At 34.6% G+C, this 16131-nt stretch overlaps 1 protein-coding gene across 7 annotated transcripts in view; it reads right to left on the bottom strand.

Annotated features, from left to right (window-relative positions):
* The window catches only part of LOC120779468 (probable cation-transporting ATPase 13A3), a 102986-nt gene that overhangs the window by 961 nt on the left and 85894 nt on the right, over positions 1–16131 (bottom strand). For all 7 annotated transcript variants that reach the window (XM_040111732.1, XM_040111731.1, XM_040111734.1 and 4 more), the window contains 6 exons: positions 12961–13322; positions 5388–5586; positions 5027–5331; positions 2812–3012; positions 2452–2743; positions 879–2396 (listed from right to left, as the gene is read on the bottom strand). In XM_040111732.1, coding sequence (XP_039967666.1) covers positions 879–2396; positions 2452–2743; positions 2812–3012; positions 5027–5331; positions 5388–5586; positions 12961–13322 — 2877 coding nt within the window. The remainder of the gene's footprint in view (positions 1–878; positions 2397–2451; positions 2744–2811; positions 3013–5026; positions 5332–5387; positions 5587–12960; positions 13323–16131) is intronic.

Below are 16131 nucleotides of genomic sequence, written 5' to 3'. Positions count from 1 at the left end.
AATTTTGTTTGAAAATTAAATAAGACAAGTTTATGAAGCCAAATACAAGCCTTTGCTGACAGAAAATATTTCTCCTATTCGTACATTGTGCTCATCATAAGGTACCCCTATGTGTAAATAGTATTTCGCAAGCTTCGTTTAATTACAAAAGAAGAATAAAGCACTTATAACAATATTGCAGATCTAAAATGTTATTTACTAAACATATGTAAAAAGTATCCAAACCATGGAAAAGATCAGAACACTGTTACAACCATAAGCACTTTTTATAATAATGCAATAAAAATGGTTGAATTAACACATGAATTAAATTTGTTTAATTGTGTAATCCCATATACGGGATTAATAATTTAAAAAAATACATATTTCAACTTCGGGAGTGAAAAAAATTCCAAATACGGAATTAAAAAAGGGTAACTCCGGTAATACGGTAATCAAATAAATCGGAATAAACATTTATTCTTGATTTTTTATTCCAAGTACCAGATAATTTCAAGCATATAATTTAAGCAGATAAATATTTTATTAATTTAATATTTTCATTCACATTCAAGCGATTTAAATTTTATTCATATTTCGTTTTGATTTTGGGATAGAAAATTTAATTTTAAATTTTAACTGTTAAAATAAAAAAATATATTTTTTAATTTCCACTCCTAAACGCATTAATCTAATCTTAAATCAGAACATTGGAATTAAAAATTTAATTAGCTTAATTTAATTTTTCTTTAATTTATAAGAACGAAAGCAGAACTATATTTAGAGCCACGAGCAAATAACCCTTAAGCTCTTTTGCATTTAATAATACACATGCCTTCATTAATAATATCGCAACACTAGTACTAATTTAATAAAAATCATATTATTTTTGAACTTACCAGCCATTTGGAATCCAACTACGACAAGTAAATGCAATATTATTGATGCTAATGGAGCTAAGGATATAAGCGAGTTTAAAGGAACTTGTTTAGCGAGTGGACCAACGTACGCCCCTGTTTTGCCAAAAAAAAATGCGAACACAGATATTAGTCCTAAATCAACATATAAATACTGCTTATCCGTTAAGTTGGAGTCAATGGAGTATAATATCATAACCGATATAAATTGCACCATAGAATAAGCGGCCATGTATTTAAATATACCAAATGATGTAACTAGTGCAGCTCTTCCTTCCTTGATGATATATGGCACACATTCAATTGTAGCATTACGCGAAGTAAATGGTGAGGCAATTGCAGACTCAGTTTCGCTTAACGAAATACCAGTATGTGCAACTTTTAAGGCACCACAGTCGTTTGCACCATCACCACACATAGCAACGCAGTAGTCAAGCTGTTGAAGATCTATAATTAGAGCTTGCTTTTGTTCCGGTGACATACGTGCAAAAATGGCGCCACGTACTACAAAATTTTTCAATTCATTCGGGAAATTTTCTCGTACAATCTGCCATGTTCTACCAATCATTGCGAATCTGTAATTGTTCCGCCAGGTAGGACGATGACATTTTTTCTCGTGTTTACAGCTAAAAACACCTAATTCTGGATCTTGGTGCGTCCATGTTTCACAAGTCTCAACACTCGTTAGGCTATTACTGTTTGGTAGTGTCATTGACACACTACTTAATGATAAGACGTCACCATTAAAGATTTGTAAATTCTCAGTTTCGCAAACTCCATCAATAGAATTAGCGGCCGAAGATTGCAATGATATTATATCCGATATATTTACTAAATCTTTAGTAGCATCCTCACAACCACCTATATCAAGTGTGTAGTAAAGTTCATAAGCATGTGACTCTTTCTGAAGCACTTGTCGTGCGTTTACAGTGACAACCGCTTGGTCCGACGAAACAATACCACAGTCACGAGCTACACTTATCGCCGTCAAGAGATTATCTCCGGTTATCATAACCGTACGAATATTGGCATTGGTTAATGATGCTATCACCTCACTTGTATCCGGTTTTAGGCGATTTTCCATTACAACGAAACCAAGAAACTCAAGATCACTTTCAACTATTTCACGTGCCAAACGTTGTGCCTTTATATAACTCATTTTGAAACTAAGTGGTTTAAAAGCCATTGCGATAACACGATATCCGCGTTTTGCAAAAAATGCTAATTGTTTTGAGTAATTTTCTGGCAAAGTGCTTGGTTGGCAAAGCTGCTGCATCATCTCAGGAGAACCCTTGCAATATACATTGAAATTTGAGCCACTTAGACGGCGGGTAATAACGGACATCCGCTGTAAATTCGAAGTGAATGGAAACTCTCGAACAATACCATGATCATTGTTTGTTTCCCCATTAAGTAAACCAACGTCAGCCAATAAGTCATCAATAGAAGACTGACGCTGTACTGAAGCCGCCACAATATTCGATTCCCCGTGAAGATTTTCTTAAAACAAAAACTGAATAACTTGTATTGTATTTATTATGTAATAGTGATTTACCTTTCTTAGGCTGTCTTACAATAGTGGGATGAATTAGACTATACTTTTGACAGTCTGGAACATTTTTTTGGTCTTCTAAAGTCCAACCAGTAGACTCAAACATCTTCAAATCCAGTGGGTCACCCATCAGTTTTCCATTCACTATAGTTATTGAATGACATGTTACCATCCCAAACAAAAAATTACCATAAGGTAAACGCTCAATCTGTTTGATGGGCATTTGAAACTCATTTGTAACAGTTTTCGGAACTACACCCCACATATCTAAACCTTCTTCCGTAAGAGTACCCGTCTATGAAATTTAAAGATTCAAATATACATAACAATTCCACAAAGCAGCATTTTTTATTGTCGTACTACCTTGTCGAAACAACAGCAATCAATACTACCAGCAACATTAATGGATCGCGGAGAAATACAGTATATATTTTTTTTCTTAAGGCGCTTTTGGGCATAAAAACGACCGACAGTCATGGCGGCTGGTAGTGCTGGTGGAACAACAATTGTTATAAGATCTAAGGACTCCACTGCAATTTTTACCGCATCTATTCCTCGTGAAACCTAAAATACAAGACCAAATTCAGTTAAGTGAGATATTTATAATGTATGGCGCGTATAACTCAGCAGATTGTGCAACATACTTTCGCTGATCATAAAAGAAGCTGTCAAAATTTTTAATATTTATATTTCTGCTACAATTTTATAAATATTTTCGCTTATAGCGGTACACTAGGCTACTCCGTTGCATTGCTTAATAATGCTAGTTTTTTTCACGGGGATTACGGGTTTTTTGTAAACCCTGAAATCTAAAGAGATAAGTAAGAAAAATCCATGCGAAACGAGTAAAATTCCAATGTACAGTACGGAAATTTACTCTCGCTAGTGTTTAGGTAAGTGGAAAGGGATATAGTTGTGAGGGTCATTTCAGCAAATTCTGTGCCGACGCATGTCGCAGGCTATGTTCGTAAATGCATCATGACTTGCAGCACAAGCAACAGTAGCAACACTGCAAGTTTGAGGTTTGATACTTCTTATACAATTTTTGACAATTTGCAGATACATTTGTTTGCATTTTTGAACGCGTATAGTACTAAAATGGAAATTTTGCTGAATCTAACACTAGACGAAATTTGTGAGCAAAGAAATGATAGATTTTCTTTAAATTTAAGAAAAAGAAGGGTATTGAAGTCAAAAAGAAAAATTTGTAGGTACAAATGTTTGTCTTTAAAAAGAAAAATACCTAAAAACAAATCATTTATTAAAACAATAAAGTCGTTTCCCGAGGACATATTCAACCGTACTCTCAGCAATAACTGCGTCTCCGCATTACTGAGATTTTCACTAAAAATTTAAAAATAATAATTTATACAATTATTATTAACATAATTTAACTAAATTCCAATACAAAAATTAAAATAAAACAGTTTTGCACTTACTTTTCGTCAGACATCGTAGTTAAATGCAGTAAACAATTTTTTGATAGAAATTATGTATGACAGTTGATAGAAGTGTAGCTTTTTTGAACGCTTGATTATTGCAGTGTTGCAATATTGCATTTCTGAACATTCTGTTTGTTATGCAATCGTCATGATGCGCGTCATGATGCATTTACGAACATAGCCGCATTGTTTAAAACTTAGCCTTTAGGCACAGACCGCCAGGAAAGTATTCGATGGCAACACGTCCTCCTGCTCTAAGTGTTGCTATATTAATGACAAAATACAGTTTTTACTCATCAAACAGAATTAGATCGCCAAAAGGGGATCTCTTGGCCCGATAAAACATGAATTTTAACGTATTACATATCACCACATCTTGTAAATTATTTCTTTTACAAGATGTAAATCATCAAACTTTACCATGTATTATATTTCAAATTGTTACTTGTGTTCATATCGCGTATACAAAATATATTTAAATAAAAATTCGTGCTATGTCATTTGGTAATAAATATTTTGTGTGATGAATATAGGCCCTGCAATAAACCCCTGATGTTGTGGAATGTGAACAGATTTGCTTAGATGTTAGAATTGCAAACCAATTCTGATTTTTAATAGTTGCGCAGAATGTGATTAGAACTTCAGCTTTTCGAACTTACGAAACATGATTTTACGCCCTATAATAGGACGAGCCTAGTTACAGTTCGACAACTGAATACAAAAAGGTACTTTAGGAGTGAGAAATGACTCTTGTCACAGGAAATTTAACCGTCTCTAGCCATTTTTCGAAAATATAATTATTTTCTAAAGTTTGGAGTTTAAATACAATAAACAGGTTTAAATAAATTATTAACCCTTATTTCTAAAATAATAAATTATCTAAATTTAAATATTTATTTTACAATACAATATTACAATATTTGTAATTATCAAAAATTTAAGTAATGCTGTCAAGTACTTTGAATAGGGTTTCAACGAAAAAACAAAAACGCTTATCTGGGCTGTGGGATATTTTTTAAAATGTATGCAAGGTGCATTTTGCAGTATCCCTCAAAATGTTAAATAAACCAAAACACACATATAGATTTATTATATTTTAAGAAACTCTCACTAAACAAATAACATATAATACATACCTTTGTTACTAAAGTATAAATAAAACCAATCAAGGCAATTAAACCCAAACATTCAATAAATTTATAAGAGTCCTGTTCAAATTTATAGTCAATTGGCGGTGGATAGAGTATTGAACGTATAAGACCACCTTTAGCTGTTATATTGCCAGTATTAATAACAATCGCCAAAACCTTTTCAGAACCAATATAACGCGTTTGTATAACTTTTGTTCCACAAAAAAGTGTATGTCTTGCATGTTCTTTCTTGTCGTATATCATATCTCGTCTCATTGGTAAAGGCGTTTTTGTTACCGGTACGCTTTCACCTACAAAAAATAATTGTATATTGTAGCAAAATATAAAACATAAGATAAATAAAAACCTGTAAGCATTGATTCATCAAGTATGCAATTGCCTGATAAGAGCACAGCATCGCATTGCATAATACATCCGTTGGTGGGTATTTCGATTACATCGCCAAGAACTAACCACTCAGTGCCAGTTTCAAGAACTTCTCCAGTTTCTGTTACAACCAAAGCACAACCTTTATTTAGTACAGTTTCTCGCAGTGAATCCTGATTCTAAACATCAAAAAAGGCAAAACCATTACTTGGTACTCTGAATTTTTCAATTAATATAACAAAAAACAACTAAGGAAAGGTTAAGGTCGGGTGCAACCGACAATTTTATACTCTTGCAACTTTCAGAAATCAAAGCAAGGGAAATACGTTAAGGTGTAAAACGTCAACCTGAGGATCGAAATCCAAGCAATTTTACAAGGTGTGTTCCAAAGTAAACAGGACTTTTTGAATCTAGCGCCCCCTGGTGGCGCTATCTGTATGTCGACTGGTGCGTTAGATTCTGCTATCTTTATCGATTGTCCATGAGTGAATTTCATGACATTTCATCTAATGGAAATGAAGTTATTGCGTTTTAAGTGTCAGTATGTTTGTGTTGCCGGTGCGAAAATGAGCTTCGAACAAAGAGCCAACATTAAATTTTGTTTCAAAATTGGTAAAACTTTTACCGAAACGTTTCAATTGATTAAACAAGTTTATGGCGATGATTGCCTATCCCGTAGCAGAGTGCACGAGTATACAACGTTTTCAAAGTGGTCGTGAGGACATAAATGACGATCAACATGTGGGCCAATCAAAATCCGTGATCACCGGAAATTCCATCGAAACTGTGCGTGAATTTATTAAAACCCTGCCGAAATCATCATTGAAATTCATGGAAATGGAATTGAACATCTCCAAAACATCGATTTATTGCATTTTGACTGAACATTTGGACTTACGAAAGGTGTGTTCGGCCCGAATATCGCGAAGATGAAAGTTGGCGTTTGCTGCACGATAAGGCGCCGTCTCATCGATCGACGCTTGTGACCGATTATTTGACCAAAATTCACATTTTAATCATTAACCACTCCCCGTATTCACCTAATAAGACACCGTCCGACTTTTTCCTTTTCGGAAAAATGCATTTGCCCATGAAAGGAAAGCGTTTTGCAGACGTAGAGGCCATTCAAAAGGTATGCACCGGAATACTGGCGGCCATACTGGCCAACGAGCTAAAACACTCGTTCGTCATGCTTTTGAACCGTGCAAAAAGCTGTATTGAAGCAGAAGGAGACTATTAAGAATAAGTAAATTGATTTGGCCGAAAAAACTATGTTTTCTGTTTTTTTAAGTCCTGTTTACTTTGGAACGCACCTTGTATATACATACAAACTATATATATGTAACTAAATGCTGAGAGACACATAATGTTTGTTAGAAAAACGAAATTATATGTAGTATATGGAAGTTGGGGTAGTATTGACCAATTTTTATTTATTTTTCCCAACACCATAAACTGTTAACATTCACATACTAAAAAACTAATCATATAGAGTAAAGTCAGTCGGACGTTCGAAAATCCTGATATTAGTTATAAGGCATATAAGTCAAGTTTTCGCTGAAATTTATTTAGTTTTGGCATAAAGATACACTGTTATGAGTAAACCATGATAGCTTAATTTCATTGAGATGACTAACATATTGGCCGATATATGCGGTACAAAGTCACCCGGAAATTCGATTATCTTTATATTATAATGTATATATGGGGACTAAGGGAAGTATTAGTCCGATTCAACCCATTTTTAACACACAGACATACTATTATCAGAGAAGTACTATCCTTGAATTTCAATTATATATCTCAGACAATTTTTTTTGTTTATACATTGCAACTAGTTCAAATAAAAGAAAGGACTAACAAGCAACTTGAATATGACTTAAACATATAATTACAAAATCACAAAACTACTATGAGAGTATTGGCTAATTTAAAAGATCGCTGGGTTTGAGGCGTTTGAGTCGTTTTGGTGGACCATCTCTTAACATATCAGTTAACATAGCTACTTCTTCGTTACAATGTTGTAGCAATCTTGCACTATGTGCTATTGCAATTTTTAATATTTCTGCGTTAACCGAGTTTACGCCTAGATCACGCTCTATATCAGCACATCTACAATACCAAAGCGCTTTGTCAATTAGTCTTAGTACTTTGTTTAGAAATTGTTGGATGACTTTTTTATTGTTTGCGTTAGTACATCCCCAGAGTTGTGCACCATAGCTTCTTATCGGTCGGAGTATTTGTTTATAGATAAGTAACTTATTTTCGATGGATAACACTGATTTGTTACCGATTAACCAATTGTAATTTTTGAGTCGCATGTTCAGCTCCTTACGTTTGTTTTTACGTGAACTTTCCACCGTAGCTTAGTGTCAAGCGTCATTCCTAAGTATTTAGCGGAATTAAAGTACGGTATTCGTGCACCGTCTATGAAAATTAGTAAGTACTGTATCTTGTTGTATGTGAAAACAATGTGTACAGAGTTAGCTTCATTCAGCTTTATCTGCCATTTCTTTGCCCATTGTACGACTCTATTTACAGCTTTTTGGAGATTAGTAGTAGACTCGTGTTCACTACTACCAACAGCAAGAAACGCGGTATCATCTGCAAATGTGGCTGTTGTATAATTGCAGTCAATTGGCAAGTCGTGCGTGAATAGAATATAAAGAAGAGGGCCCAACACACTACTTTGTGGAACTCCTGCTTTTATTTCCCTAAGAACAGAATATTTGTCTCCTTGTTTAACGCGAAAGTAGCGATCAGATAAATACGATTTTAAGATGTCATAATGCTGTTTCGGTAAAATTAGTTTGTTTCGAAAGCAGTCCTTTGTGACAAACTTTACCGAACGCTTTTGCAATATCCAAAAACACGGTAGAACAGAATTTTTTTTTTCCTCAAAGGTTTTTTCAATAATGTGTGTTATCCTGTGGATTTGATCAATCGTAGAATGGTTGGCTCGATTTATGAGAATTTTCTCAAATAGCTTTCATATTATCGGTAAAGTGATATGGGCCTGTAAGAAGATATATCATATCCTGGTTTTCCTGGCTTTGGAATCATGATAATTTCAGCAATTTTCCAATAAGTTGGCACGTATTTAAGATGAAAAGCCGCGTTAATATTGTTGGTAATTTTTACTATACTTACTTGAGGAAGCTGTTTTAGGACCTCGGCAGTAATCAGGTCGTAACCGGGGGTTTTTTTGTTTTTCAGATTTTTGATTTCCTCACTTAGCTCACTACTTGTGCAACATGAGATCTTTTCGTTTTCTTGACTGGAAGCAGTAGGATAATATACGTGTGTTTCATATGGGAAGAATATTTTGGCTAAATAATCCGAAAATACTTCTGCCTTTTTTGAATCGTCTCTGGTCCAGCTATCAGCACTTATTTTAATGGGACATACTTGAGTTTCTAGTTTTTGTAGTCTTTTACAGCTTTTCGAAAGAGAGTAGTCGGAATTTTTGCCATTGCTTAGGGAACGAAAATATTTTGCGAAACTTTCATTTTTAAACCTCTTAATTTTCCGATTAAGATCCTTAGAGACTTTATTCAAAATAGATTTATCAGCTGGGCAACGACTTTTATGCCGCTTACGTCGTAGCTTTCTCTTTAATTTAATTGTTTCCCTTATATCATTAGGATATTGAGAGTTTACAGCAATTTTCCTTAATTCCGGTGTACTTTTCCAAGCTTTCTGTTGTATACTTGTTGTAAAGTGTAAAATTTCAGATTCCAACTGGTCTATATTTAATATAGAGTCATATTTACTTTCGTAACATTCCATCATTATTCTAAAATATTCCCAATCTGTACGTTTATTATACAAGGCCGCTGTTTTGTCTTTAAAGATGACGGTTTCAGTATAGCTTAAATAGATTGGGGAATGATCCGAGTTAAGGTCATAACCCTGATTGATCGACAAATAGTTCCGGGATATTTTGGGTACAATGAAAAAATCTATCAGGTCTGGATTCTTTTGATTATCTGATAGCCAATATGATGGTAAGTTCGTCTTCCGGTTGACTGCAGTGCTTTATAGAGTTCTCTCCCCTTTGTAGTCGTAAGCCTTGAGCCCCAGTGCGTGTTCTTTGCGTTAAAATCTCCACCCATTATGAATCTATACCTATGTCTGTTTATTAAGTGTTGGTACTCTTCAAATTGGATTTGATGCCTTGGAGGACTGTACACAGAGGAAAGTGAGAGTGGACTTTTAACTCCGTAAATAGTCACTGTTGTAGCTTGAAACTTATCAGTTGAAAGTTTTTCTTATTCAAAATGTTTGATCGTAGACAATGACCGATATTTTCTAACAAAAGTCAACTAAAGGCACTGGGGTCTAAATATTCGGTGCCTAGGGGCGTGAACGTTTTTGGTGGCATACACTAGGGCATTATTCATGCAAAGTTTAATCTCTTTATATTAATTGCTTCTTGATTTGCATACTGGAAACTGAACGATTCAAAGGGATTTTAAAATTGTGCTATATGGGAAGTATTGTCAGATTTCGCTCATTTTCACAACGTGATATAAGAATATGAAAAAAAATGCCACGTACCCAATTTTGTCGAAATCGGTTGGTGGCGTTCCGAGATACGGGATTTCACCAAAAAGTGGGCGGTGCCACGCCCATCGTCCTATATCTACACCCGCTCCCTTTAAGCTTTCTCATACCATCCCGGCGAAATGTTTTTACGTCTCTAATGCATTTAGTTTATTGATTTATCGCGCTTTTAGTAGTCTTTATCCTTCTATTTCATCCACTTTCTCACTGTCGGTAGAAATTCTTATAAGATCTGTACTCATATGATATAAAATATGCACAGTAAACTTATTAGAGAGCGGAACTTTTTTAAAATTGTTTTTACAGGTGCCCCTTCCTACTGCGATCCCCTGTGCCAAATATGAATTTTATATCTTAATTATGTGCTTAGTTATGACACTTTATAGGTTTTTGGTTAATGACGATTTGTGGGCTCGGCAGTGGTCCGACTACGCCCATCTACGAGCTCAAACTTTTTTTTCTACTACCTGCATACCAAGTTTCATCAAGATATCTCAATTTTTATTCAAGTTACAGCTTGCACGGTTGGTCAGACAGACAGTCAACCGGACTTCAATTTTTCTCGTCATCCTGATCATTTATAAATATAAAATCCTATATCTATCTCGATTAGTTTTAGGTGATACGTACAACCGTTAGGCGAACAAAACTATTATGCTCTGTAGCAACTGGTTGCAAGAGTATAAACACGTTAACTTAGATTACACCGAAACTATAATACGCTTTACAAAAAAAAAATCCATAGAAGAACTTGATTTTTATGGGTTAGTTTGTTTAGCAGCCGTATGCCATAGTAGTCCAATTTAAAAAAGATAATTCGGGATTATAGCGTTAATTAGAGCAATAAACCACGCGGAATTTCGTGAACATACTTATCTTGTTAAATAAAAAAAAAATTCCACACAAGAACTTGATTTTAATCTTTCAATTTGTATGGCAGCTATATGATTTAGTGGTCTAATTTAATATAAAATTTTTTCGGATATTTTACCACTGCCTTGGCGAATAACCTTGCGTAATTTCCTGCAGGTATCTTACAAAATCAAAAGATTTTGTTTAACAAGAACTTGATTTGGAACGTTCTGTTTGGATGACAGCTATATGCGGGCACAATAGACCTAAGGGCGCGGTGTAATCCTCGTGTAACAATCTTATATGCGTCAGTTGTCCGATCTAAGAAATACCCTTGTTCGGTTCGTATGGCATCTACATATATATCGGGTGATTTTTTAAGAGCTTGATAACTTTTTTTAAAAAAAAAAACGCATAAAATTTGCAAAATCTCATCGGTTCTTTATTTGAAACGTTAGATTGGTTCATGACATTTACTTTTTGAAGATAATTTCATTTAAATGTTGACCACCCGGCTGCGTCTTAGGTGGTCCATTCGGAAAGTCCAATTTTGGGCAACTTTTTCGAGCATTTCGGCCGGAATAGCCCGAATTTCTTCGGAAATGTTGTCTTCCAAAGCTGGAATAGTTGCTGGCTTATTTCTGTAGACTTTAGACTTGACGTAGCCCCACAAAAATAGTCTAAAGGCGTTAAATCGCATGATCTTGGTGGCCAACTTACGGGTCCATTTCTTGAGATGAATTGTTCTCCGAAGTTTTCCCTCAAAATGGCCATAGAATCGCGAGCTGTGTGGCATGTAGCGCCATCTTGTTGAAACCACATGTCAACCAAGTTCAGTTCTTCCAATTTTGGCAACAAAAAGTTTGTTAGCATCGAACGATAGCGATCGCCATTCACCGTAACGTTGCGTCCAACAGCATCTTTGAAAAAATACGGTCAATGATTCCACCAGCGTACAAACCACACAAACAGTGCATTTTCGGGATGCATGGGCAGTTCTTGAACGGCTTCTGGTTGCTCTTCACCCCAAATGCGGCAATTTTGCTTATTTACGTAGCCATTCAACCAGAAATGAGCCTCATCGCTGAACAAAATTTGTCGATAAAAAAGCGGATTTTCTGCCAACTTTTCTAGGGCCCATTCACTGAAAATACGACGTTGTGGCAGATCGTTCGGCTTCAGTTCTTGCACGAGCTGTATTTTATACGGTTTTACACCAAGATCTTTACGTAAAATCTTCCATGTGGTCGAATAACACAAACCCAATTGCTGCGAACGGCGACGAATCGACATTTCACGGTCTTCAGCCACACTCTCAGAAACAGACGCAATATTCTCTTCTGTACGCACTGTACGCATTCGTGTGGTTGGTTTAATGTCCAATAAAGTAAACTGAGTGCGAAACTTGGTCACAATCGCATTAATTGTTTGCTCACTTGGTCGATTATGTAGACCATAAATCGGACGTAAAGCGCGAAACACATTTCGAACCGAACACTGATTTTGGTAATAAAATTCAATGATTTGCAAGCGTTGCTCGTTAGTAAGTCTATTCATGATGAAATGTCAAAGCATACTGAGCATCTTTCTCTTTGACACCATGTCTGAAATCCCACGTGATCTGTCAAATACTAATGCATGAAAATCCTAACCTCAAAAAAATCACCCGATACAATAATGGCCCGATATCGGTCATTCAAAGAAATGAGCAATTAGTGCGATAAGGACGTGTTCAAAAGTTCAGACCGATATCTCAAAACCTGAGAGACTAGATAGCGTATATACAGACAGACGGACATATAGACATGGCAAAAACGGCATAGATCTTCACGCTGATCATTTATATATACACTTGGGATTTCCGACGTTTCCTTCGGTGTGTTACAAACTTCGTGGCAAACTACATATTCTCTGTTCGGCCTATGAAACAAAATTAGTTGAAATTAATTGTCACAGTATATAAACTCTTGTTGGTCCTGATACCGCTTAAAGATGGATGATAAATAATTTATTTTAATATACATTCATATACTACTACATGATCGTAGAAGTCTAAGCTACTGATTACTTTAACAAATCAACAAAAGAAACCGGGCTGATAAAAAAAACTAAACACATTTACAAAATATACCAACCTTTTTAGTTTGAATAATTGACATGGCAATGCCAAACATGGACATAAGCAGTATCACACACGCGTAGTAATAATAGTCATATGTGAACCATAATATGACAGAAAATATTTGAAAAACGTAGAAAGGATTAAGCATTTCTAAAACTAATAAAGTTTTGAAATTTTTATAAGGAACAGTTATTTCATTTGGTCCATATGCTAAACGCCGCGATAATTGTTCCTGTACTGGTAGACCCCTCTGTTGATGAAAGTATGCGCTTGACACATTTACATCAAGTCCTTTTAATTTATTAAATGATTGCGACTGTTTGTCCCACACGTAACGCAAATGTTTGCAATTGAACATTCTCACATGGTTAGTATCTGCAAAATAAAACCAACTAATTTTAATTATAAGTATTTATGAATTGTTGTGTTTAATTTTTAAGCAAGTTTTACATCAACAAAAAGTTTAATAAAAGTCGATAAAATTTGAGCCTTTCGTATTAAGAAATGAAAAACTAGCCTGGTTGGCATTTCAACACACTACAAAATATAAATAAACAAGCTGAAGGAAAGTATTGACCTGATTCAACACATTTTTGAGAGATAAACTATTGTTAGGAAAATATTCCTGAATTTCAATTGTATGTTTCACACATTGACCGATATTTTCTGCCAAAAGTCAACTACGGTGACAAATTTTAGTTCAATTTGGACAATTTACATAGTGCGTGCAAAGTTATATCTCATTATACTCGTAATAATTTTTCTTTATTTGTATACTGGATAGTGAAAGAATCAAACAGAATTTAAAATTGTGTTATATGGGAAGTAGGCGACTTTGTAGTCCAATTTGTCCATTTTCATACTGTGGCAGAAGAATGTTAAAATAATGTTATGTACCGAATTTGGTAGAAATCGGTCGAGCAGGTCTCGAGATATGCGACTTTACCTAAAACAAGAAGTTAAATTTTTTCTATCACTAGCGGACCCCCCTGTGTGATATTCTAAGCTATTAGGATATTAAACAAAGTATGTAATCACAAATAATAAATCAATTTCCTTATCCTTTAATGTGAAATAATTTCAATTTTTTTTTTAGAATAAATTCGTTATAATCAATATATTTCTTTAATTTTATCTTTATTCCAGTTGACCAACAATATTTTTAGAAGAAAATGATAGTTGCGCCAATATTTAATCGCAAGTTATGTGGTGGCATTCATAGGTTAATTCAGCGAAATCAAAAAATTCAACAGAATATTTGACTGTTTCGTCAGGATCGGTAACAATGTCGTTCGATATGAACAATTTCTTATTGCCGGGATATGACCATTGTATTTAAAAGGGTGAATATCGATATTTTTTGCAGCTAAAATAGATCGTTCACGAAGCCACGCCTGATTATTATAAATCAAAAACAATTATATGAAACATTAATTTTTATTTCACATAGCCAAATTAACTTAGTGTATTAAGATTATAATTGAAAAACCAGTTTTTGCCTTCCGCACAGATGGCTACTCTATTAAAGATATGATCGGTAACTGATCGAATAATTCCTGTGCGAAAAGGCTATTGAGTCGATTTAATCAATACATGTGAACATTGTATAGAAAGTTTTTAAAGATATTACTTCAATTACACATTAAATTTGCATTAATTACAACCTACTATAACCATGTGATTTTTATAATATGTATAAAGATGCGAAGTTTTAATTATTATTCTGAACAAGGGGTTTTTGGCTGGTAGCCAGGCTGCGTTGCAGGTATAAACCATTTTTAAATTATCTTGTATATTTGTACTAAAATTTTTAACTTTAAAAATATATGTTGACTCATGCAAATAATTTGTCTACTTAATTTTTCAGTTTGTACAATTTTGCAACAAAATGTTTTGCTTCACAGGAGCCTCAACCTCATTTTACTACATTCTAGGGTTCTGTTGAACTTAATTTTTGTGAAATCGCCACATCTAATTCGTACTTTCAATTAAATTATATTGAAATTTACTGAAATCATCTCATTATCTGCGCGTTTATCACAAATGTAACGGGAATTCGATAAGAAGTGCCAAATCTGTACGAACTGGATATCAAAAAATCAAAGATCATAATCAAAACAAAGAGTTTCACTTGATATTGTATATTTTACTCGAACCTTTAATACGCAGGCATATCCCTTCTTTTAAATCGTGTTTGATCACAGGAATGTACCAAAGAATTAGCCAAAGGGTTTGGGTAATCTCGGAGTTTAGATATATGTATATATTATTTAATTCTTCTATCTGCTACTTCTTTCTTTACCATAGGAATACCAAGGTCCTTATGGATATTTTCGTTACGCATGTACCATGGTGAACACGAGATTGTTCTAAGCATTTTTGATTAGCACCTTTGTATTATATCAATATTAGTTGCACAGGTCGTACCCCACAGTTGAATGTCATACATCCAAATCGGCTTTATGACCACATAATATAAAAGCACTTTGTTGTCTAGGCTAAGTTTGGAGTTCTTATTTAAAAGCAAATTTAAATTTGCAGCTCCAATCTTCATACATGTTATTTTACTAGAGATGTGTTTTCTCCACGTGAGCCTTCTATCTAGGTGAATACCAAGATATGTTACTTCGTTCCCTTGGGGTATTAAAATATTGTTTATTTTTACTGCCGGGCACATCTTTGGTCTTAGCGAAAATGTAATATGCTTACACTTCGGTTCATTCACATTTATACGCCAGTTCGCTAGCCGTTCTTCGACAGAACTTAAATGCTGCGCTAATATTCTTGATGCTATAATGTGGCATTTTTTACGGCTCACTAAAGCTGTATAAATACATTTTTACCTGTTGGAAGATCTGCTGTGTATATTATGAATAGAGTTGAGCCTAAAACACTGCCCTGGGGTACACCAGCCCTTATCTGTCGTTCATCAGATATGAAATCTCCCACTTGCCACACCTTATCAAACGCCTGAGCCACATCTAGAAATATTGCTGAACAGTACTCTCTGTGCTGTGCTTTCAAATGCTTTCTTTATCTCGTTAGTAATTCTATTTACTTGCTCTATTGCGTCATGTTTTGCACGAAATCCGAATTGATGTATTGGTGTTGTATTATTTTTGTGGAGGAAAGGAGACATCTTTGATAGTAATACTTTTTCAAATACTTTTGAAAGACAGGGTAG

This window comes from Bactrocera tryoni, unplaced genomic scaffold, assembly GCF_016617805.1.
Source record: "Bactrocera tryoni isolate S06 unplaced genomic scaffold, CSIRO_BtryS06_freeze2 scaffold_11, whole genome shotgun sequence".
Taxonomy (NCBI): Eukaryota; Metazoa; Arthropoda; class Insecta; order Diptera; family Tephritidae; genus Bactrocera; species Bactrocera tryoni.
Note: the sequence above shows the minus strand (reverse complement) of the source record. Positions and strands in the feature narration are given on the sequence as shown.